We start from the raw sequence: 26,769 nt of genomic DNA, 5'->3' as shown, positions 1-26,769 counted from the left end.
CAAAGCAAAACAAACTCAGATACTTTACTTAAAATACTTTACATATTTAATATTTTATATTATAATTATAAATCTCTTTAGTTTAGTATATACAAATTAGAAGATGTTAAAAAATGCATTGGTAATTGCTTTGCAAAACAAAAATCTAGTGTTTAGATCCAAAACCCTGAAGGTCTACATTGTAATGTCAGTTTAACAGTCATAAATGGCTAGGTCAGTCTAATGGCACGGTTATGTGCAAGACATAAAGAAAACAATTAATTAATTAAAAAAAAAAAAAAACCCTCAACATTTTTCACTGTATATTTCTAAGAGAGGAAAGAACACATAATTTGACTATAGACAGAGGTTAGAATGACCAGCACTAACATAACCCCCATATCTGCCACTTTGTCAAAGCTTTGGGAAGCTGGAGTTGTAGTAGTTTGCTATTTTTTCTAGAAGGTACTAAACAGCAACGTGGCCGACAAGGTAAATATTGTCGTATAGATGCCCTACAAATTCTTCACTAATGTTCGGAGCAGCACGGCGAGTATTTCTGATAAACTCTCGCTTTGACATTTTGTTCTTCACATGAGGGCTTGCGAGGTCGATGGAAAGCAGAATCAAAGAATAGCACAAAACGTACACTGCATCTAAAAAAACAAAACAAAAAACAGTGACGTTAATGGAAAATAGGCGCAAGCAATGTATCTAAAATTTCAGTTCAAATGCAATAAAGTAAGAGGCAGTAACAACTATGATATACATTTCTGAACAGTATATTTCTGCCTCACTGTAGTATAATAAGTGTTTTTGCAGTCTTCTACTAGGGAGAAAATATGTTAACTAAATAGATCTTGGCAGATCCCTCATTTTATCCTTCCCTCCGAAGGTTTAATCACAAACAATTTTTTCATAAATAATAAACGAGGGAACATTTCACATGATTCATTATTCCTTGAAGGGGTTTAGGCATACAGCAATACTAAGAAACATTTTAATACTGCATTTAGCTACTAATATTTAAAAATTCAGCATGGTAGATAGAACAGCAAATAAATTAAAAAAAAAAAAACATAGACATAAAAAATTAAAAGCAAATAAAAAGACAAATAAAAAGCAAGACAGATAATAATGAGAAGCGGATGTGCATAACGACACCAAACACTTTGCATATGATCTGGCAGGAGCTGGAAGCAAAGACAGTTCTACTATACATAAAAAGGTATATACTATATATATAAAAGGTATACACCATATAAAAAGGTAGTACGGGCCCCCACAGAGAAAAGCTAACTACTATACGACAAAATCCGCGTGCCATGAGATCCACCTCTTAGTAGGCTCTCTATTGCTAATGGACAGGTCTACCCGACAGATATACATATCTTAACCCCTTAAGGACAACGGGCGCTCCCTAAACCCATTGAAAACAATGCATTTTGAGCCCGTACATGTACGGGCTGTCATTAACATATATTGGAATATTGCTGATTGGGAAAGATTTAGACATGAAATTACACCCAGCCACACCAAAAGGATTAAACATAAAATAATCCAAACAATCTGCACCCGCTCCTCCTGTGCACAGCAGTACCTGGGCCATTATTCTGTCCTAAACTACAGATTTAGTTGAATATTACTATCTTTAGAAGAATTAATAGTTGCCAAATTTGGCATAGTGACCAAGGATCATCTGTGGTATGTGCAAGCCTTCACTTTGGACTATTTGATGAGTAATAATTTTTAAATTCAACCTTTTTGCTTCCAGCATATGTTTTCACTTTCTCTACAGTTGAACTTATGTTATCTCAGCTCCCAAAGGAAGGAAAGGATGTATAGCGAGTCAACTGAAAGCCAACTGATGTGCCTATGATGTAATCGCATAACACATTTACAGATACCTCTCATATACATGATATTATATACACATATGTAAATTTGCCTTGCGTCTCTCTAATATAATCCGGTGAATTATTCCGCTACCAGGAGGACAATGTATTTCAACAATAAATAGTTATCCTGTGTTACAATAGTAAAAGACTAAATGTCATTTTTAACACTATTCTGAATATGTTAGTTATAGCCATCTTCTCAGCAATAAGAGGTATGGGTATGAGAATAATGCCTAATAATCCATAAAAGGACTACCATTTTCATCAAGTTCTCTCTAAAATAATTTTGATATACGAAGCACATGGTTAATGCAGGGCAGTATTATTCATTTTCTAAACGATTAAATTATTATTAAAACGTCTGAGAGTCCCTCTTCTATGAGCTTTCAAAAGCTTTTTCTCTTCGTTAAAGCACAAGTAATGCTAAAATGTTTAATTTTCAGGATTTCGGATTAACCCCTGTGTGTGCACATGCATTAGTGACAGGGCCGGCCAAAGACTTAACGCCGCCTGGGGCGAAGTTTAAAACGCCGCCCCCCCCGACGTCGGGGGGGGGGCATTTTAACCTTCGCCGACGCCATAATCTACGATTCCCCCCCCGGTACTTACCTTTAAACAGTCCTGCGGCGAGTCTCCCTGCTCTGCCACGGTGCCGGCTTGTAATGCTGAGCGCCGGAAATTGACGTCACTTCCGGCGCTCTGCATTACAAGCCGGCACCGGGACCGAACAGGGAGACTCGCCGCAGAGGAGAGAGAGAGAGGGGCGCCGAGCGGGTAAGCGAAAACCACTCGGTGCCCCTCTCTCTCTCTCTCTCCTCCGCTTCAAAAAACAAACAAAAAAAAAGCGCTTGGGGCAGCAAAGTGCCGCCCCTTCTAAAGTGCCGCCTGGGGCAATTGCCCCAGTCTGCCCCATTATAGGGCCGGCCCTGATTAGTGATGGTGTCCCAGTTTAAGCGGCAAGAATTAGGACTGTGATGGCTCTTAAGTCTGTCTAATGTAAAATAGGGGGGCTTATAAATATATATTCCCTACAGGACATGACGAGGCAATCTCTTCTTGTTAACAAACTGGATTTCCTGAATATAATAAATAGCTATGTTCCTAAAACTTAGGAACGCGACCAACAATTACTTGGCCCATATTTTTAGACATCCGGTGATGTTTTGGCTTCATCACCTTTCCTGACTCTTATTCCAGATTTTAAACTGGGAAAAATATATATTTCACCATATATATGCTACCATTCAAAAGTTTGGGGTCACTTAGCGGTTTTCATGAGAGCAGTGCTAACAATTGCAAAAGGGGTTTCTTATGATCAATCAGCCTTTTAAACCTAAACTTGGATCAGTGAACACGACGTGCCATTGGAACACCGGAGCGATGGTTGCTGCTAAAGCGCCGCTGTACGGCTATGAAGATGTTTGATTAAAAATCAGCCATTTCTAGCAATCATAGTCATTTACAACATTAACAATGTCTACACTGATCCATTTGATGTTATTTAAATGGACAGAATTTGCGGTTCTTGAACAGTGTGCATTTGTGCATATTATATATATATATATATATATATATATATATATATATATATATATATATATATATATATATACATACATACATACATACATACATACATACATACATACACACACACACACACCCATACAAAAATAAATAATAAAAGAAAGCACAATGCATGAGTTTAGCAGTCAAATTACTTTGCTAGCCATTGCCACCGATCAAAACTATTTGCTTTGCTTGAAAACAAATGAAGATTTAGTTGTCACATGCATCAGTTTTAACAGAGTTTACTAACTGGCTTCGTATAAACATTCGACCATCCTTACCAGGGCTAAGGCCAAGGTCTCGTGCAAGCCCAGGATTACAAGCACAAAATCTGTGGGAAAATTTTGTGATGAGAGTTTCAAGGTATTCCCCTCGCTCTTCTGGTGCGTGTATGTGCCGGAAAAAGTCTCTCAGTGCATTCGGTAAAAACTGGTTACTGAAATTGTGTAGAGTCACAAGTTCGTCCAATACATCTCGTCTTAGATTGGTGCGGGGGAGAAAAAAAAACATATATAAAATTTCAACATTATGTTTTGAAATATTACCAACATACTGAAAATAAAACTTTTCGAGGCATATATTAAGAAATGTAATCATAAACGTATATCACGAGTAAAGATTTGCTATGTAAAAAGTTCAGCATTTGTATTATATATACTATATTTACTAGCATGAACCTGATCTTTCTCCTAAAGGGAAAAAAATCATGCAAATTCCAAAAAGTTTCTAATTTTGCAAAGCTGCTGTACAAAATATTTAATATTATATTAATACTATACCATACAGAACAGCGACATTCAAGATGTAGATCACCAAGCTTATGTGACGCTACATCTTACTTTACGACCCACTAAAACATACCCCTAGCTTCTTATGAGAGTATTGTAAATGCAGCAAATTATTCTTTAGTAAATAATTAATATTTCTAAAGCCAAACGCATTTCATAATAATAATAATAATAATAATAATAATATAATTATATACAATTACCTTTCGTCAAGATATATCCTCAGCTTTTTCCAGTTTAGAGTTCTTGTATAAAATATAAACTTTGCTATCTCTTTTGGTGTATCGTTTAGTATCCCTCTGGATAAAAAATATTCAATTCCCTAGAAAAAGAAAAAAAAAAAACCCCCTCACAAACTTCAAGCAATGCAAACATTTGTGAATTTGTGACAAGAATACGCGATGCAGATCTATAGCCGCGATTTAACAATTATTACTAGATCTGAATGTTACAGGAGACAAAGAGAAATAAATAATTGAAAAGTAGAGAAAAAAAAATAGAAATTCCGTTAAGTGGAATTGGATATCATCTGTTATTCAACAAATATTGAACTATGGGTAATTCACAGAGGATGAAGAAAAAATAAATCCGTGTTAAGGTATCCGATAATATCCCCAAGAGAGTATATGGAAGCCGTAAGGCTGAATCTGCTTCAATTTTAAATGGATACTATTAAAGATATTTAAAATTAAATCTGTAAACTCCTAAAACTCTGAGTAAATTCTATTGTTGAACGGAATGTCAGGAAGGATGGAGAACTAAAAAGAGTAAATTGTGTTATTATCCAAAATGATCTGTGTTCTATAGGCGATATGCTTGGAAATGAAAATCTTGGGACCTCAAACATCAACAGCAGGTGGGATGCAACCACAATCTCAAACCTTTGCAGATCCGGCCCCCCCTGCCCCTTTTATAATGTTATAGAGAACGCCGAAGGTACAGTATAGCCAGGTACTAAAAGGATGAACGCCCTGCCAGACATTACCTCATGCGGGTTAGCATTGAAGGTGAGGCTTCCTTCATCCAGGCGCATGTAGAGATTTCGATAGGAAAACCCGCAAGGGTGGCGCCTGTTGTATATTGAACAATGACCCCAAGTTGATTTGCATAATCTAAAAGAAACACAAAATCCGGTTATGGCAATGCAGAAATCTGTTAGAAAATTAGTTGTTTTCTTCCCAATATATATATGTCATGAGGAAGTAATTTTGTTTCGGGATCATGCGGTACAGAAGGACAGGGTTGCAAGAACATTTGCCCTTGGCGGCTGCTTTTCTTTTTCTCTTAGGGCAGTAAGTGTGGCGCACACACACACACACACACACACACACACACACACACACACACACACACACGGTTACTGTGAGGATCGCAATACAAGTGTTGCAAGAAACTACATCACAATCACATTCTAAAATCATAATTTGGAGACTCTGTACGATACTCAAACCACATGGGGAACGAGAAAATGTGCCTTCAGCGGACTCCTTTGATCTGCTTTGTTCTCAAGAAGAACTGGATGTAATTTTCAGGAATACACAATGAATCTCATATCGGGAGAAGCACTAAACCCCACCAAAAGACACAGGGACTGGTAAATCTACCACACTTCAACACATCGAACAAATGACTAAAAATTTAATTTATACTGTTTTGTATTAAACATTTGTTGTAACTTAGGAATGGAAATAGGATTCCGCACTATAGCTTTCTCATGGGAATGTCACTTTAGATCACATACTAGTGTAACTATCCTATTGAAAGTTAAACTTTATATTCTTTATTGCGCTCCATTTGTTATTGGAGGTATTTATAAAACAAATGGTAGTACAAATTGATGGAGGAGTCTAACAGGAACAGTCTATTGGTTGCTATGGTAACTGCTCCACACTGATGGGAGAGGTACTTAAAAGGTAAGTGCCATGGAAAAATATCTCTCTCCTTGAGTATAAAACACAACGCGTTGACAGAAAACTGTTTTTCCAATAAATTTTCCTTTATCAATGTGTTTGATGGGTTCCCTGCTGAAACACTACAAAGAGATGATTGATTTTGAAATAAAAGCTTAAGAAATAGCATTTAGATCTTTGGCACACATACTCCCCTACCACACACATGTGATCTAAAACTCAGATTACGTTGGATTATAGCTGTTTTCTATGGAATGACAGGTGAATGACAGTTTTGAGGGAATGCCCATAGGATATAATGGGAGAAAAATCAAACCTTTTTTTCAGACAAAACCCTCTGAAAAATCATATAGATCTTTGGCACATATACTCTCCTAGTACAGATACATGATCTAAAACTCATATTAAGTGCGTTTATAGCTGTTTTCTATGGAATGACAGGTGAATGACAGTATTGATGGAATGCCCATAGGATATAATGGGAGAAAAATCAAACCTGTTTTTCAGACAAAACCCTCTGAAATATCATATAGATCTTTGGCACATATACTCCCCTAGTACAGAGACAGGATCTAAAACTCATATTATGTGGGATTATAGCTGTTTTCTATGGAATGACAGGTGAATGACAGTTTTGAGGGAATGCCCATAGGATATAATGGGAGAAAAATCAAACTTGTTTTTTAGAGAAAACCCTCTGACATATCATATAGATCTTTGTCATGTATACTCCCCTAGTACAGTTATTAGTTCCAAACCTCATATTAAGTGGAATTATAGCTGTTTTCTATGGAATGACAGGTGAATGGCAGTAATGATGGAATGCCCATAGGATATAATGGGAGAAAAATCAAACCTGTTTTTCAGACAAACCCCTCTGAAATATCATATCGATCTTTGGCACATATATTCTCCTAGTACAGATACATGATCTAAAACTCATATTAAGTGGGTTTATAGCTGTTTTCTATGGAATGACAGGTGAATGATAGTATTGATGGAATGCCCATAGGATATAATGGGAGAAAAATCAAACCTGTTTTTCAGACAAAACCCTCTGAAATATCATATAGATCTTTGGCACATATACTCCCCTAGTACAGAGACAGGATCTAAAACTCATATTATGTGGGATTATAGCTGTTTTCTATGGAATGACAGGTGAATGACAGTATTGATGGAATGCCCATAGGATATAATGGGATAAAAATTAAGATTGTTTTTTAGAGAAAACCCTCTGACATATCATATAGATCTTTGTCATGTATACTCCTCTAGTACAGTTATAGGTTCCAAACCTCATATTAAGTGGAATTATAGCTGTGTTCTATGGAATGACAGGTGAATGGCAGTATTGATGGAATGCCCATAGGATATAATGGGAGAAAAATCAAACCTGTTTTTCAGACAAAACCCTCTGAAATATCATATAGATCTTTGGCACATATACTCCCCTAGTACAGAGACAGGATCTAAAACTCATATTATGTGGGATTACAGCGGTTTTCTATGGAATGACAGGTGTATGACAGTTTTGAGTGAATGCCCATAGGATATAATGGGAGAAAAATCAAACTTGTTTTTTTAGAGAAAACCCTCTGACATACCATATAGATCTTTGTCATGTATACTCCCCTAGTACAGTTATAGGTTCCAAACCTCATATTAAGTGGAATTATAGCTCTTTTCTATGGAATGACAGGTGAATGACAGTATTGATGGAATGCCCATAGGATATAATGGGAGAAAAATCAAACTTGTTTTTTAGAGAAAACCCTCTGACATATCATATAGATCTTTGTCATATATACTCCCCTAGTGCAGTTATAGGTTCCAAACCTCATATTAAGTGGAATTATAGCTGTTTTCTATGGAATGACAGGTGAATGACGGTATTGATGGAATGCCCATAGGATATAATAGGAGAAAAATCAAACCTGTTTTTCAGACAAAACCCTCTGAAATATCATATAGATCTTTGGCACATATACTCCCCTAGTACAGAGACAGGATCTAAAACTCATATTATGTGGGATTACAGCGGTTTTCTATGGAATGACAGGTGTATGACAGTTTTGAGTGAATGCCCATAGGATATAATGGGAGAAAAATCAAACTTGTTTTTTTAGAGAAAACCCTCTGACATATCATATAGATCTTTGTCATGTATACTCCCCTAGTACAGTTATAGGTTCCAAACCTCATATTAAGTGGAATTATAGCTGTTTTCTAAGGAATGACAGGTGAATGACAGTATTGATGGAATGCCCATAGGATATAATGGGAGAAAAATCAAACTTGTTTTTTAGAGAAAACCCTCTGACATATCATATAGATCTTTCTCATGTATACTCCCCTAGTACAGTTATAGGTTCTAAACCTCATATTAAGTGGAATTATAGCTGTGTTCTATGGAATGACAGGTGAATGGCAGTAATGATGGAATGCCCATAGGATATAATGGGAGAAAAATCAAACCTGTTTTTCAGACAAAACCCTCTGAAATATCATATAGATCTTTGGCACACATACTCTTCTAGTACAGAGACAGGATCTAAAACTCATATTAAGTGGGATTATAGCTGTTTTCTATGGAATGACAGGTGAATGACAGTTTTGAGTGAATGCCCATAGGATATAATGGGAGAAAAATCAAACTTGTTTTTTTAGAGAAAACCCTCTGACATATCATATAGATCTTTGTCATGTATACTCCCCTAGTACAGTTATAGGTTCCAAACCTCATATTAAGTGGAATTATAGCTGTTTTCTATGGAATGACAGGTGAATGACGGTATTGATGGAATGCCCATAGGATATAATAGGAGAAAAATCAAACCTGTTTTTCAGACAAAACCCTCTGAAATATCATATAGATCTTTGGCACATATACTCCCCTAGTACAGAGACAGGATCTAAAACTCATATTATGTGGGATTACAGCGGTTTTCTATGGAATGACAGGTGTATGACAGTTTTGAGTGAATGCCCATAGGATATAATGGGAGAAAAATCAAACTTGTTTTTTTAGAGAAAACCCTCTGACATATCATATAGATCTTTGTCATGTATACTCCCCTAGTACAGTTATAGGTTCTAAACCTCATATTAAGTGGAATTATAGCTGTGTTCTATGGAATGACAGGTGAATGGCAGTAATGATGGAATGCCCATAGGATATAATGGGAGAAAAATCAAACCTGTTTTTCAGACAAAACCCTCTGAAATATCATATAGATCTTTGGCACACATACTCTTCTAGTACAGAGACAGGATCTAAAACTCATATTAAGTGGGATTATAGCTGTTTTCTATGGAATGACAGGTGTATGACAGTTTTGAGTGAATGCCCATAGGATATAATGGGAGAAAAATCAAACTTGTTTTTTTAGAGAAAACCCTCTGACATATCATATAGATCTTTGTCATGTATACTCCCCTAGTACAGTTATAGGTTCCAAACCTCATATTAAGTGGAATTATAGCTGTTTTCTAAGGAATGACAGGTGAATGACAGTATTGATGGAATGCCCATAGGATATAATGGGAGAAAAATGTAACTTGTTTTTTAGAGAAAACCCTCTGACATATCATATAGATCTTTCTCATGTATACTCCCCTAGTACAGTTATAGGTTCTAAACCTCATATTAAGTGGAATTATAGCTGTGTTCTATGGAATGACAGGTGAATGGCAGTAATGATGGAATGCCCATAGGATATAATGGGAGAAAAATCAAACCTGTTTTTCAGACAAAACCCTCTGAAATATCATATAGATCTTTGGCACACATACTCCTCTAGTACAGAGACAGGATCTAAAACTCATATTAAGTGGAATTATAGCTGTTTTCTATGGAATGACAGGTGAATGGCAGTAATGATGGAATGCCCATAGGATATAATGGGAGAAAAATTAAACCTGTTTTTCAGACAAAACCCTCTGAAATATCATATAGATCTTTGGCACACATACTCTTCTAGTACAGAGACAGGATCTAAAACTCATATTAAGTGGGATTATAGCTGTTTTCTATGGAATGACAGGTGAATGACAGTTTTGAGTGAATGCCCATAGGATATAATGGGAGAAAAATCAAACTTGTTTTTTTAGAGAAAACCCTCTGACATATCATATAGATCTTTGTCATGTATACTCCCCTAGTACAGTTATAGGTTCCAAACCTCATATTAAGTGGAATTATAGCTCTTTTCTATGGAATGACAGGTGAATGACAGTATTGATGGAATGCCCATAGGATATAATGGGAGAAAAATCAAACTTGTTTTTTAGAGAAAACCCTCTGACATATCATATAGATCTTTGTCATGTATACCCCCCTAGTACAGAGACAGGATCTAAAACTCATATTATGTGGGATTATAGCTGTTTTCTATGGAATGACAGGTGAATGACGGTTTTGAGGGAATGCCCATAGGATATAATGGGAGAAAAATCAAACTTGTTTTTTTAGAGAAAACCCTCTGACATATCATATAGATCTTTGTCATGTATACTCCCCTAGTACAGTTATAGGTTCCAAACCTCATATTAAGTGGAATTATAGCTGTTTTCTATGGAATGACAGGTGAATGACAGCATTGATGGAATGCCCATAGGATATAATGGGAGAAAAATCAAACCTGTTTTTCAGACTAAACCCTCTGAAATATCATATATATATTTGACACATATACTCCACTAGTACAGAGACAGGATCTTAAACTCATATCATGTGGGATTATAGCTGCTTTCTATGGAATGACAGGTGAATGACGGTATTGATGGAATGCCCATAGGATATAATGGGAGGAGAATCAAACTTGTTTTTCAGAGAAATCCATCTGACATATCATATAGATTTTTGTCATTTTGAACACTGGTGACACTTGTAATATGTTGGTCACCAGAATGAGGAATCTGCACACACACCAAAGGAACTCTGGTGCTTAACTGCGCCAGGAAGGGCCAGCTCCCCAGTAGATCAAAATAAATAAAGGCTCCAGGCACTCAAGGGTTCCAGCTCAGGCAAATTTATTAAAGGAAGACAGCAACAACGTTTCAACCTTACAATGAGGTCTTTATCAAGTTGATAAAACTGTTATTTTGTTGAATTGAGTCCTCACACAAGTATGCCTTCCACTCTTCTCCGATAAAACATAAGTTTGCCAGTTGGTAACAAGCAGCTGCAATAGACAATAATATATCACAATTTTATTTTGCTCTTTCTTTTTCCTTAATGGAATCTATGACTATCACCTCCCTGGTATTAAAAAGGACTACACCAAGGCACCAGTGCTGTCCGGAGCCCCAGGAATCCGTGTTAAAAGGAACCAACAAAATGTCTTTGTTTAAGGCGACATTTTCCCCCAAGAAGCTGTAGAAAATGTCTGCTCTTCCTCGCACCAAACTTTGGTAAATGTAGGTGGGGCACATCAAAATCTTTTCTGTAAGATTTCTCTGGCAGATGAAGTTGCTTATGGCTTCTTCAATAGCTTCATCACAAAGCCATTGTCCGGAATCCAGTGTTTTCAAAATCTGTTCTTTTACTGTTTCTAGCAATTTGTTATCTGAATCTGTTGGTGGCAGGTTCCAGGGGGTTAAGTCATCCCATGCAACAAGTTCATTCATTTCATGCCCATCCTTCTTTGGCGTTGAGTGTTTAGGCAGTTGGCCCAAGGATTTGATGGAAGTATCAAACTGCAAGAGCAAATTCTGCATTTCTCACCACTAACTAAAGTAAACCATCTCATACTTACAGGCAATAGGAAGCAACTTCGAATAAAGTAAACATTGCCCTAGTAAATTAGATAAATGGTTTAAATGTTATAATGAGGCTTAAAGTGATATTTATTAATTAAAATAAACTGAGATAGTGGGTTCTATCCAATTATGTGAGATAATCAGTTATTGTTTTTTTGACTAAATAGGTTGTATTTCTGTCTATGGTATTCAATGAGCTGAGATAGATTAATTTAAGCCTCTGAATAGAGCTGGATATTTCAATATGCTGATTTAGACATGTGTTAAACTGGACCAAACTAGGCTTATTCGGCTATTATTTGCCTGAGCTGGAACCCTTGAGTGCCTGGAGCCTTTATTTATTTTGATCTACTAGGGAGCTGGCCCTTCCTGGTGCAGTTAAGCACCAGAGTTCCTTTGGTGTGTGTGCAGATTCCTCATTTTGGTGACCAACATATTACAAGTGTCACCAGTGTTGAAAATGACAAAAATCTATATGATATGTCAGATGGATTTCTCTGAAAAACAAGTTTGATTGTCCTCCCATTATATCCTATGGGCATTCCATCAATACCGTCATTCACCTGTCATTCCATAGAAAGCAGCTATAATCCCACATGATATGAGTTTTAGATCCTGTCTCTGTACTAGTGGAGTATATGTGTCAAATATATATATGATATTTCAGAGGGTTTAGTCTGAAAAACAGGTTTGATTTTTCTCCCATTATATCCTATGGGCATAGCCTCAAAACTGTCATTCACCTGTCATTCCATAGAAAACAGCTATAATCCCACATAATATGAGTTTTAGATCCTGTCTCTGTACTAGGGGAGTATATGTGCCAAAGATCTATATGATATGTCAGAGGGTTTTTGTCTGAAAAACAGGTTTGATTTTTCTCCCATTATATTCTATGGGCATTCCATCACTACTGTCATTCACCTGTCATTCCATAGAAAACAGCTATAATTTCACTTAATATGAGTTTTAGATCCTGTCTCTGTACTAGGGGAGTATATGTGCCAAAGATCTATATGATATGTCAGAGGGTTTTCTCTAAAAAACAAGTTTGATTTTTCTCCCATTATATCCTATGGGCATTCCCTCAAAACCGTCATTCACCTGTCATTCCATAGAAAACAGCTATAATCCCACATAATATGAGTTTTAGATCCTGTCTCTGTACTAGGGGGGTATACATGACAAAGATCTATATGATATGTCAGAGGGTTTTCTCTAAAAAACAAGTTTAATTGTTCTCCCATTATATCCTATGGGCATTCACTCAAAACTGTCATTCACCTGTCATTCCATAGAAAACAGCTATAATTCCCCTTAATATGAGTTTTAGATCCTGTCTCTGTACTAGAGGAGTATGTGTGCCAAAGATCTATATGATATGTCAGAGGGTTTTCTCTAAAAAACAAGTTTGATTTTTCTCCATTATATCCTATGGGCATTCAATCAATACTGTCATTCACCTGTCATTCCATAGAAAACAGCTATAATTCCACTTAATATGAGGTTTGGAACCTATAAATGTACTAGGGGAGTATACATGACAAAAATCTATATGATATGTCAGAGGGTTTTCTCTAAAAAAACAAGTTTAATTTTTATCCCATTATATCCTATGGGCATTCACTCAAAACTGTCATTCACCTGCCATTCCATAGAAAACAGCTATAATCCCACATAATATGAGTTTTAGATCCTGTCTCTGTACTAGGGGAGTATATGTGCCAAAGATCTATATGATATTTCAGAGGGTTTTGTCTGAAAAACAGGTTTGATTTTTCTCCCATTATATCCTATGGGCATTCCATCATTACTGCCATTCACCTGTCATTCCATAGAACACAGCCATAATTCCACTTAATATGAGGTTTAGAACCTATAACTGTACTAGGGGAGTATACATGAGAAAGATCTATATGATATGTCAGAGGGTTTTCTCTAAAAAACAAGTTACATTTTTCTCCCATTATATCCTATGGGCATTCCCTCAAAACTGTCATTCACCTGTCATTCCATAGAAAACAAGCTATAATTCCACTTAATATGAGTTTTAGATCCTGTCTCTGTACTAGAGGAGTATGTGTGCCAAAGATCTATATGATATTTCAGAGGGTTTTGTCTGAAAAACAGGTTTGATTTTTCTCCCATTATATCCTATGGACATTCCATCATTACTGCCATTCACCTGTCATTCCATAGAACACAGCTATAATTCCACTTAATATGAGGTTTAGAACCTATAACTGTACTAGGGGAGTATACATGAGAAAGATCTATATGATATGTCAGAGGGTTTTCTCTAAAAAACAAGTTACATTTTTCTCCCATTATATCCTATGGGCATTCCATCAATACTGTCATTCACCTGTCATTCCATAGAAAACAGCTATAATTCCACTTAATATGAGGTTTAGAACTTATACCTGTACTAGAGGAGTATATGTGCCAAAGATCGATATGATATTTCAGAGGGTTTTGTCTGAAAAACAGGTATGATTTTTCTCCCATTATATCCTATGGGCATTCCATCAATACTGTCATTCACCTGTCATTCCATAGAAAACAGCTATAATTCCCCTTAATATGAGTTTTAGATCCTGTCTCTGTACTAGAGGAGTATGTGTGCCAAAGATCTATATGATATGTCAGAGGGTTTTCTCTAAAAAACAAGTTTGATTTTTCTCCATTATATCCTATGGGCATTCCATCAATACTGTCATTCACCTGTCATTCCATAGAAAACAGCTATAATTCCACTTAATATGAGGTTTGGAACCTATAACTGTACTAGGGGAGTATACATGACAAAAATCTATATGATATGTCAGAGGGTTTTCTCTAAAAAAACAAGTTTAATTTTTATCCCATTATATCCTATGGGCATTCACTCAAAACTGTCATTCACCTGCCATTCCATAGAAAACAGCTATAATCCCACATAATATGAGTTTTAGATCCTGTCTCTGTACTAGGGGAGTATATGTGCCAAAGATCTATATGATATTTCAGAGGGTTTTGTCTGAAAAACAGGTTTGATTTTTCTCCCATTATATCCTATGGGCATTCCATCATTACTGCCATTCACCTGTCATTCCATAGAACACAGCTATAATTCCACTTAATATGAGGTTTAGAACCTATAACTGTACTAGGGGAGTATACATGAGAAAGATCTATATGATATGTCAGAGGGTTTTCTCTAAAAAACAAGTTACATTTTTCTCCCATTATATCCTATGGGCATTCCCTCAAAACCGTCATTCACCTGTCATTCCATAGAACACAGCTATAATCCCACATAATATGAGTTTTAGATCCTGTCTCTGTACTAGGGGGGTATACATGACAAAGATCTATATGATATGTCAGAGGGTTTTCTCTAAAAAACAAGTTTAATTTTTCTCCCATTATATCCTATGGGCATTCACTCAAAACTGTCATTCACCTGTCATTCCATAGAAAACAAGCTATAATTCCACTTAATATGAGTTTTAGATCCTGTCTCTGTACTAGAGGAGTATGTGTGCCAAAGATCTATATGATATTTCAGAGGGTTTTGTCTGAAAAACAGGTTTGATTTTTCTCCCATTATATCCTATGGACATTCCATCATTACTGCCATTCACCTGTCATTCCATAGAACACAGCTATAATTCCACTTAATATGAGGTTTAGAACCTATAACTGTACTAGGGGAGTATACATGAGAAAGATCTATATGATATGTCAGAGGGTTTTCTCTAAAAAACAAGTTACATTTTTCTCCCATTATATCCTATGGGCATTCCATCAATACTGTCATTCACCTGTCATTCCATAGAAAACAGCTATAATTCCACTTAATATGAGGTTTAGAACTTATACCTGTACTAGAGGAGTATATGTGCCAAAGATCGATATGATATTTCAGAGGGTTTTGTCTGAAAAACAGGTATGATTTTTCTCCCATTATATCCTATGGGCATTCCATCAATACTGTCATTCACCTGTCATTCCATAGAAAACAGCTATAATTCCACTTAATATGAGGTTTGGAACCTATAACTGTACTAGGGGAGTATACATGACAAAGATCTATATGATATGTCAGAGGGTTTTCTCTAAAAAAAACAAGTTTGATTTTACTCCCATTATATCCTATGGGCATTCCATCAATACTGTCATTCACCTGTCATTCCATAGAAAACAGCTATAATTCCACTTAATATGAGTTTTAGAACCTATAACTGTACTAGGGGAGTATATGTGCCAAAGATCTATATGATATGTCAGAGGGTTTTCTCTAAAAAAACAAGTTTGATTTTTCTCCATTATATCCTATGGGCATTCCATCAATACTGTCATTCACCTGTCATTCCATAGAAAACAGCTATAATTCCACTTAATATGAGGTTTGGAACCTATAACTGTACTAGGGGGTTATACATGACAAAAATCTATATGATATGTCAGAGGGTTTTCTCTAAAAAAACAAGTTTAATTTTTATCCCATTATATCCTATGGGCATTCACTCAAAACTGTCATTCACCTGCCATTCCATAGAAAACAGCTATAATCCCACATAATATGAGTTTTAGATCCTGTCTCTGTACTAGGGGAGTATATGTGCCAAAGATCTATATGATATTTCAGAGGGTTTTGTCTGAAAAACAGGTTTGATTTTTCTCCCATTATATCCTATGGGCATTCCATCATTACTGCCATTCACCTGTCATTCCATAGAACACAGCTATAATTCCACTTAATATGAGGTTTAGAATTTATAACTGTACTTGGGGAGTATACATGACAAAGATCTATATGATTTGTCAGAGGGTTTTCTCTAAAAAACAAGTTTCATTTTTCTCCCATTATAGCCTATGGGCATTCCCTCAAAACTGTCATTCACCTGTCATTCCATAGAAAGCAGCTATAATCCCACCTAATATGAGTTTTAGATCCTGTCTCTGTACTAGGGGAGTATACATGACAAAGATCTATTTGATATGTCTGAGGGTTTGTCTGAAAAACAGGTTTGATTTTTCTCCCATTATATCCTATGGGCATTCCATCAATACTGTCATTCACCTGTCATTCCATAGAAAACAGCTATAATTCCACCTAATATGAGGTTTGGAACCTATAACTGTACTAGGGGAGTATACATGACAAAGATCTATATGATATGTCAGAGGGTTTTCTCTAAAAAACAAGTTTAATTTTTATCCCATTATATCCTATGGGCATTCACTCAAAACTGTCATTCACCTGTCATTCCATAGAAAACAGCTATAATCCCACATAATATGAGTTTTAGATCCTGTCTCTGTACTAGGGGAGTATATGTGCCAGAGATCTATATGACTTTTCAGAGGGTTTTGTCTGAAAAAAAAGGTGTGATTTTTCTCCCATTATATCCTATGGGCATTCCATCAATACTGTCATTCACCTGTCATTCCATAGAACACAGCTATAATTCCACTTAATATGAGTTTTAGATCATGTATCTGTACTAGAGGAGTATGTGTGCCAAAGATCTATATGACTTTTCAGAGGGTTTTGTCTGAAAAAAAGGTGTGATTTTTCTCCCATTATATCCTATGGGCATTCCCTCAATACTGTCATTCACCTGTCATTCCATAGAAAACAGCTATAATCCAACGTAATCTGAGTTTTAGATCACATGTGTGTGCTAGAGGAGTATGTGTGCCAAAGATCTAAATGCTATTTCTTAAGCCTTTATTTCAAAATCAATTATTCTTTTCCCTTCCATTATAGTCTATGGGCATTCCTCCCCATTATAGTCTATGGGCATTCCTCCCCATTAAAGTCTATGGGCATTCCATTTTGTCATTCGTTTTAGTATGTCCCTAAATAATACCGGTCTCAGCGAGCACCTACTGCGAAAAACTATTTGTATTTCTAAGTTATACCTTTGCCTTTTGGCAACAGTTATTTGTTTGTCCTTTATTAATTGAGGAAGACTGAGTAACACTGCAGAGGAACCCAACTATTCCATTGTATCCAGCGTACATAGTATTTCTTGTCGAAGCTCCCAGGCGTTCCTCGTAAGCAGACTCTATGCTCTTTTGAAAGCTCTATAGTGGTCCAGCCACATTGGACTCTTCTACTTTTTTGTAGGCCTTGTCTGACACTCATATTTCATTATATTGAAAATAAAGAATTACAATAAAAATGCCCGTAGTTTAGAGTAGAAAGATATTTTAGGTTTCACTTGAGCAAACACAAAGAAATAAGTCATTCTAGCTGTGACCCCAACAAAATGATGCTTGGAATTGAATAGGCATATTAAGGCTCACAACTCGAAAAACAATATTAATAAATAATCCCCTAATTTAGTAAAGACTTATTTTTTCATTCAGTTAATCAACATGCTGTTTGAAATATAATTCTGAAAACATCTTGTTCTTAAATGGTCACATTTCAAAGAATAAAAAAAGCGTACGTGCGTTAACATATCTTAGAAAAACCATGGCCTGTTCACGTAAAACTAATTTTATGTCCTGTAAGAGGTTAAATAGTAGAAAAATAATAATAATAAATATATATAAAAAAAATACATTGAATAGGGGCGGGTGGAAGAAAAAAAAAACATTAGAAAGCAATAATAATAAAAAAAAAAAAAAAGGCGAGGGAATAACAACATTAAAGCAGCTATTTAAAAACCAGGAAATATAGAGCAAATGAAATTGAGTGAATAATTATATAGCTTACAGGATCAAAACACCGTGCTGGACATTTTGCGCTGTGTATTGAGACCAGATGGTACGTATCCGTTGGATAATAAAGAAATCCATGTATCGACAGCTGCATGTTCTAGAGTATATTCTAGGATGGTGCCTGGTATTATTTATGTACAGGAAGGTGTTTCTAGATTATTATCCAAAGTTTATGTAAAAAAAAAAGGCTGCTTAAGAGAAGTCTTAGGGGGTCTTATATTCTATAACCAATCACAGTTATCAACACCAATTCATATTAGTTCCGATTTACGCATTTTGGGGGAAGCTTCTCATTTTCTATTGTTGTTGACAGTAGTAACTCTAGCAGATTAAGTATGATTCCATGAAACGACTTTTTGTAAACCTACGGATTAAGCTGCTAAATATAGGCATGCGAAGCTGATTTAACATGAGGCAATATGGAAACATGTTCATGTCAGATCCTGAAGTTCAAAGACTACCCAATGATGAAAGCTCAAATGTTGCAATGGGAAGAAACACGACCCTGTGAACACGCTACTGATAATCGATAATTCACAATAAAATTCATCATGTTTGGACATCATTAATAGGGGGAAATTTTCTCTCACCAACAATGAGGTAACTTAAAACAGATGTAACATGTTCAGTACAAGAGGCGATACCACATAGCTTTTTGATTTTGTTGGTGAAGAAAAAAATAAAAAATAAAAAAAAATAAAAAAAAAATCCACCCACCATTCATTTTCAATTTTACTTATTGTTATTACATATGTGAAAAGCATTCGTGGGCTGAAAGAAAGAACTTATACATCTTTTTTCTTGTTGGTTAAAAAAAAAAAAGTGGGGAGAAAGGTGCATTATATGACCCAAAGTATGCGGACATCACACCTAAATTATTGAGATTAGGTGTTTCAGTCGGACCCATAAAATCAAGCGCATAGGCAGCCATCTCCATAGACGCATAATATTGGCCCTAGAAATTATTGTGAAGTGGAAATGTCTAGGAGTAACAACGAGTGCTGAAGAGTATAAAAAAAAAATTTACATCAGCACAAGGAGGGGTGGGAGCTTCATGAAATGGGTTTCCATGGTCAAGCAGCTGCACACGCAAGCTGAAATGCCAAGTGTTGGCTGGAGTGGTATAAAAGCATATACCCGCTGGACTCGGGGACAGTTAAAACATGTTCTTAGTAGTGATGAATTGCACATCTCTGTCTAGAAGTCTGTTGGATGAATTTGGGTTTGGCAGATGCCATGAGAACGCTTCCTATCGGTGTGCATAGTGCCTGCTGTAAAGTTTGGTGGAAGAACAATAATAGTCTTGGGCTGTTTTTTTAGGGTTTGGTCTAGGCTCCATAATGACAAGTTTGGCATGGAGGAACTTGTTTGGCCTGTACAGGGCCCTGATCTTAACCCCACCGAACACCATTAGGATGAAGCCAGGGAACAGCAAGTCTGTAAAAGGTATCTAATTTAGCGATCTGCCTAACCCCCATTTTTTTTTCCATTCAAAATGAGAAGTCATTGGATACTTTTGTTAGGACCTACTAATATTTGCCCTACAAGCTGCAAGAAAAATATGAGATCCATATATATTAGTATTTCCAAATTCAAAACAAAGCTTTTGAATATAGTGAACTAAGGATGTCAGTAAAAAAATTTATGCCAAAAATATTTTTTTCCAATTTTTATTAAATATTTAGGTATACATCTATAAATGGAATCAAAAAGCCATGTCAGGCCTTGAAAAAGGTGGATACACTAACAAAAATGAAGGAATTTTGTTTTCTTTTCAAAAGGAGAAGCCCAACTATAATGGTGTCTTCAATGTACAGTACCTTGAAATCTGATTATTTCATAGAAAAAAAAAAGCTATATTTCATGAGAAACCTGTATTTTCATTAGGCAGGTTGTGTGATTTGTGTACACAGCATCAGCTGTGTTAATGATTAATGGCAATTTATTAAGGTGTTAACAACACAAATCATCACTTCTAGACTGTAAGCTTGTTTGAGCAGGGCCCTCCTCACCTGCTGTCTCTGTTAGTCAATTTGTTATGTTACATACTACTTGTTTTGTCCTGTCTACCCATTGTACAGCGCTACGGAATCTGATGGCGCTATATAAAACAATAAATAATAATAATCACTTAACCACCGCAGACAATGAAACTAGTAGCAGCAAGTATATTGCACTCATATCGTGTACCAGCGTCTTGACATCGCACTTTCCACCAGCATTACACATCATGTATGTGCTGGAGCACTTTATCCACCACGCAACACTGGAATCTGGCCAGGAGAGCCCTGAAAACACGATTTATGTGGAGAAGGAGGATAAGAAGAAGAACCGACAACTGGAAATAGTTTTGATGATTTATGTCAACTTGTGTGTATGTTCTGTACAAGAAACCCATATAGTTAGCACTTAAATTGTTCATTACAATGGACTGGCAAAAACGTGCATCCAAGTGAAGAAGAACTGGGTTCATCTTATTGTACGTCCTTGAAAGTACAAAGTTTCAAGTACTTGAAACTTCTGTATAAGTAGCAACAAAAAACACTAAAAATATATACACGTAATAATGAAACATAAAACAAAATGATGTGTTCAAATAAACAAAACCATACAGATCCCACTAGAAGCTTGCACCCATATATGAATAACCCCCAAAAGGCATCAAGAAACGAAATGGCCACTTCATATCAAGTTCGATTTTCCATAATATATAAAAGTATTTTCTTTCCCAATTTAAATAAATGTTTCCATCTTCCTGGGAAATGTAGGTTTTCCCTAAACACATTTCTTGAATTCTTATGAATAAATATCACATATACTGTGGTATTTGAGGCACATCTGAACCTAATCATTCATGTTTTACATCAATCACTTTAAGTAACCTGAGCATTAGGTTGAGGGCAGAGCATGGATGACTTAAATGTTGGTTGTTTTCAGCTCCACATAATTGACCTTTGATGTATACCTCCGAGACATTATGCGGGCGATGCCATTTCTAGGAGTACAGATTCCCACTGTACATATTTATGTGCTCCTACCTTGGTCTCTAAACCGCTAAAAGAAAGAAAAAGGAAAAAGAAAACCCCAGACAGCACCAACCACAGGAGGATTTGGAAAATAAAAAGAAAATCATGGGATTTTTCATATCCCAGAAGTGTCCATATTTTTATTTTTAATTTTTTTATGGTGCATTGCAAGTTTTATGGCATTCTAATATAAAAAATAGATGTAATTACTTAAGGCCATGATTCCTAGAACACATTCTACAGTTGAAAGCCTCGATGTAGGAACTAAACCCCCTGTCACCAAGAATATAAAACTCTACTTTAGAAGGGGAAGAAAAAAGGAAATAGGGTAGGTAGATAGACTAATCTATCTTCTTATTCTTTTCCAAACCATCCAATCTTCTCCCTCCACCGCACTCATTTCCAAGTTACAGAGATGGCACATTTTACTTACCCTTGCCAAAGCAAATCATCGTTGGCAAGATCTTGCCAAACGCAGGATGCCAGACAGAGGTCAGTTGCATTCAAATAGGACAGAATGGTAAGGCTCAGCTCTGGGGGAAGCCTCTCTAGGTTTATAAAACCCTGTTCATCCTTGGTTTTCCTTGCTTTCAGGAGGTGGTAGATGTCCATTCCTCCTTGCAGGTGCCTACAATTGTTCATGTTGTTCTCATCAACAATTATTCCTTGGCCGTTATCTGTGGAGAGGTAGCTGGACTCAATGTATCCATGCTGAAATTGTTGATTTCTTGCCACTCTCCAGAGTCCCTGACCCATCTGTGAACCCTGATAGCAAGAAAAGAAAAATAAGCATTATATGAATGCAACCAGAACTATTTTGGGGGTAAAACCAAGACTTTTTTGTATACAAGATAAGCAACATCACATGAATATAGCATAAGGCATGCATTTTTACCTACAGCATAATACAATTTCCAAGGGCCCCTAGGAGTACTCAGATGTTACTTGGTTGGAGAAATGTTTCTGGGATTATTGGTTGGGAAAGACAAAGATTCTGGCTTAAAGCGCGTTCCCTTTTTAACAGTACCGATGCAAACATTTCAGATGCACAAAGGACCCATCAATATCTATGAAACTATGGAAGAAAAAAAAAAACGTGGTTGATGTCATTTGTAGACACATTTTCTACTTTTTCTCTACATATTATTGTGACCTTATTTATGGCCGCAGAACTCTGATGACGCTAGAACAGACATCAAGGGGAGCAAAGGATACAGGGGGTTAAACACAGACAACAGAGCTTTGAGTTTCAATCAGTCCCGCAGCTACGCAATCCTTGCCCTGTCTTCCAGTGGTCTGGCGAGAGGGTGCAGTCACATATAACTTCATGTATATAAAAAGGTATAGATGCAGCGAGTGGGAGTCAGGACAGGACATCACATATCAATGTCAAGAGAACGCTACGCAGAGCCACAACGGGCAAAAGGGAGGGGGCCCTAGAGTTACACCAAATGGATTCAAATGACATTTAAACAAAATATTTTGAAGATTTTTGTTACATATATTACAGCTCATCAAAATCTGGCTTCTATAAAGCAGATGCTACCTCGTGGGTGGAATGAAGAACTGTTCCAGCTAAAACTAGAATCGGAAAAAAAAAGTATGAAAATATTACAAGAAATTGATCTCAAATCAATGAAGGCTAGTAGTCCGGAAGTAGTCCAGTGTTTTCATTTTCTGCTTAGCTCTATAAAAGAAATGCCTTAAAGAAAACACAAGCAGGCAGCCATAACTCATTTAATAATTCATTTTTATCCACACGCTCAAAAAGGATCAATGTTACTGAAGGAACAAGTATAGCTACTTCCGTTATTGTATATTCCACCTTCAACCTCCTCCGTTACATGGATAAAAATATAAAGGATAGCTATAAAATCAGAATGAAATATTCCCCGGGTAGGTGTGGATATTTCAGCACTGGATACGTTTTATGGTTCTACGCCTATGGTGCAAGTTATAGGGAATACATTTATTCCACAAGACGTTAAAAAGGAGTAACAACAGATGGCGCATTAATGTGGGAGTAATAAAATACAAAAATATACATTCATAATGTTCAAAGATCGGTAATGGTTTTATCTGCAAGACTGAGCTAAATATACGGAGAGGGAATAGAAATGGATCTTCCCCAGGCCAAAAAAAAAAAGACCGGTCCATCAATATACACTGAATGTGTCTACATTGAGCCGAGTCGGCAGGAAATGCTTGATACAAGTATAAATATTTAAAGGACGCTTTCGAAAATGTAAACTTTCAAGAGTACTCTCTGTCCAGAAAGGAGTTTTTAAGGAGTCCTCTGTGACCCAACATCAGCATCATTCCTGTGTTGCTAAATGTATTCTAGTTTGAAAATGTATTTATCACAAAAAAAAAGGATCTGAAAACATCTGAAAAGCCAGAAGAAACTGGATTCCAAGACTTTGTAGTGTGACCTATTGGTTTCAAAGGAAAAAGAGACCTTGTCTTCAGTTCCCAGTTAGTGGAGTTACACACAAACACATACATCATACACACACATATAAAATGGGTGAAGCCGTATTAGTCTAGTAGATACGATGCCAAAAAACATCGCACACACACACACACACACACACACAGTATTTGCCCGATTATAAGAAAAGGTTTTTTTCAGAGCAAATGAAAAATAACCATTGTCTTATATTTGAGGACGTCTTATAATCAGAATAGGAGGTCTGACTACAAGAATAAGATTCAGATACCCCGCAGCGCTGCAGGGAACCCAGATCCTCCTCTCTGGCAGCCGGCGGAGGTCTGTGCAATGCGTCCAGACAACCCCCGCTGCTGCCGGCGCTTCTATGACGGAGCACCGGCATCACATGACCTTTCAGTGCTCATACATAGAAGCCCCGGCAGCAGCAGCAGCGGAGGTTGTCTACATGCATTGCACAGACCTCCACCGGCTGCCCCACTAGACACAAAGGAATCTGAAGCACGGGGAAAAGTCTAGGGAAGCATTGGTAAGTCAGGGGAGGGTAAGAGTGGCATATAAGGGGGGGGTATGAGGTATATCCGGGGGGCAGGTTGGCTACTTAAAAGGAAATAAACAAAAAAATGCATTTTTCTCAATCATAGTTTTTATGAAATATGAAAAAATTGTTTTCATACAATTTACTAGTCAAACTTTTTCCCTATAGGGTAGTCTTATATTCAGGCTTTTTATAAATTCAGATGTTTGTAAAAGCTCATTTCTCATAAATAGCACTTTTATGGCTGGTGTTTGATTTTGAGAACTGAACATGCAAGATTTTCATATAAAATTATCCTGCAAGGTCCTGCAGTTATTCTTTGGCACACTTAATTCTGCCCGTCTTCTGATTTTGTGGCATGTTTTATAACCAGTTCTAAAATATTCACAAAAATACGCAGCCATTTGGCAAGACAAAGCAGGGTACGTGCCCATAAATATTTACGAAAGAGGAGTTAAATGAGACAGACGCCTCATTTCCTAACCAATAATAAATGCACCCGCGTGCAATTTCCACGCAAATCAGAAAACTATTATGTATTTGGCTCTATCTAAATAGTTCTAAACTATTGAAAAGTTCTAACAAACTATTATCCGTACATGTGCTCAATCAGGTTACAAAAAGAGGTTTTTAAGCAACAGGTTCGCTGGAACCCCTGCGTCGCATTTTGGACAAAATATGTATTCTACATGATCCAAAAATAAATCACAAATTATTAAATTGTTGTTTTGTTTAAAAAACAAAAAACAAAACAAACCCCTTGAAATTATACTAATCCCTCCACTAGAAAAGAATTTTGCATTTCGTGGAGTTTGCGGTTTAATTACAAGCCTGACCCAAAATAGATCAGGAATATGTTACACAAACCAGTGTAGGGAACTAGCACGTGATCGAGCTACAAGACATTCTGCAGGCCTCGCTACCCTATACATCTCTGACAGCTGAAGGAGGTAAAGCGAGGTAGAGACTGTTTACAAGCGCATGTTTAGGATGGCAAGAGAAGAAAAAGAAAGCAAAAGGGATATCATTCCCACCGCGAGTAGTAATCTAGACTAAAATGCAATATTCACCAAGAGGTCTCTACAAAAGACACGGGGCCATCGGATGAGATTTGAGGAAAGGAGATTTCCGCATCAGCATAGGAAAGGGGTCTTCACAGTAATAAGAACATGGAAGTCTCTGCCTGATGATGTTGTATTATCTAACTCTGTGGATATTTTTAAGAAAGGTCTGGATGCTTTTCTGGATAAGCAAAACATAAAGGGCTACAACTGCTAAACGGACAGTCGTATTAGAAAGTTGATCCAGGGAGTAATCTGATTGCCACTATGTTCTGAGATAATTGGGAATTGCCTCAAGTAGGGTTTTTTCACCTTCTTTTGGATCAACTTTAGAGGTACGTATGTGTGAAAGGATGAACTGGATGGACTGAAGTCTTTTTTTCAACCTACTATACATCCAAAGGATACATGAAGAACATTGAAGGGACTAAAATTGAATAATTCATTGAATTAATGCATTTATGTGGGTGATTTAGAATGCTTAGCATCAAGCTAGACAAATCTATATAGAACTTAGGAGGCAGCCAAGTTGAGAAGAAAAACAAAAAACAAAAAAATGTCCTCCCACACACAAAAAAACGCAGATCGGTTGCTGGCGGTCAGCTCGATTCTCTGCTTCCGCAAAGGAGCCTCCGAACTCAAGTATAAACACTATCTTTATCGGTGGTCTTGTATGTACGCATGAATACTAAAATCTTTGTTACGTGGATGCAAAAGATGGCTTTGAGGCCAATGGGCAGCCCACTATACTACAGATTTCTTTCTTTATTACAAGACAAAATGAAAAAAAGATGAAAGCAGTTCGGTACTAAAAGGCTATGGAATATTTTGTAGCAGAATTTCAGTCTGATCTGCTTAATTGCTCTAAGAAAGAGAAATGAATCCAGCTGTTTGTGTGCTCTGCCAAAATATAAAAAAAGAAAAGAAACTCACTTTAAATGAGAAGCAACGAGGCAGCTCTGCAGCTACTCAGCTATTCTCATGCTCCTCGGGTGGTCTAGCACTGACCATTCATGTAGTATGTCATTGCGCTGCCTAAAGGGGGAAAAAACAAAACAAAAAATAAAA

The 26,769-nt window shown here is 36.6% G+C and overlaps 1 protein-coding gene across 1 annotated transcript; it reads right to left on the bottom strand.

Moving 5' to 3' along the window:
* Positions 1-26,769, bottom strand: FBXO8 (F-box protein 8). Its single transcript, XM_053459672.1, has 6 exons — positions 26,635-26,769; positions 22,087-22,418; positions 5,220-5,346; positions 4,438-4,556; positions 3,728-3,924; positions 1-635 (listed from the first exon to the last, which is right to left on the bottom strand). The coding sequence occupies exons 2-6, from the start codon at positions 22,407-22,409 to the stop codon at positions 448-450; spliced, it is 954 nt and encodes a 317-aa protein (XP_053315647.1). The 5' UTR covers positions 22,410-22,418; positions 26,635-26,769; the 3' UTR covers positions 1-447.

This window comes from Spea bombifrons, chromosome 1, assembly GCF_027358695.1.
Source record: "Spea bombifrons isolate aSpeBom1 chromosome 1, aSpeBom1.2.pri, whole genome shotgun sequence".
In the NCBI taxonomy this organism is placed as follows: Eukaryota; Metazoa; Chordata; class Amphibia; order Anura; family Pelobatidae; genus Spea; species Spea bombifrons.
The sequence above is the reverse complement of the archived record's forward strand: the minus strand, read 5'-3'. Positions and strand labels throughout refer to the sequence as shown.

What these genes read in the sequence shown, in the direction of transcription:
- FBXO8 (XM_053459672.1), bottom strand. Translation starts at nt 22,409, where the DNA reads ATGGGTCAGGGACTCTGGAGAGTGGCAAGAAATCAACAATTTCAGCAT. An exon ending in TCAATGCTAACCCGCATGAG is followed by an intron (nt 4,557 to 5,219) that starts GTAATGTCTGGC and finishes TTCTTTTTCTAG; the next exon opens with GGAATTGAATATTTTTTATC. An exon ending in AGGATATATCTTGACGAAAG is followed by an intron (nt 3,925 to 4,437) that starts GTAATTGTATAT and finishes CACCAATCTAAG; the next exon opens with ACGAGATGTATTGGACGAAC.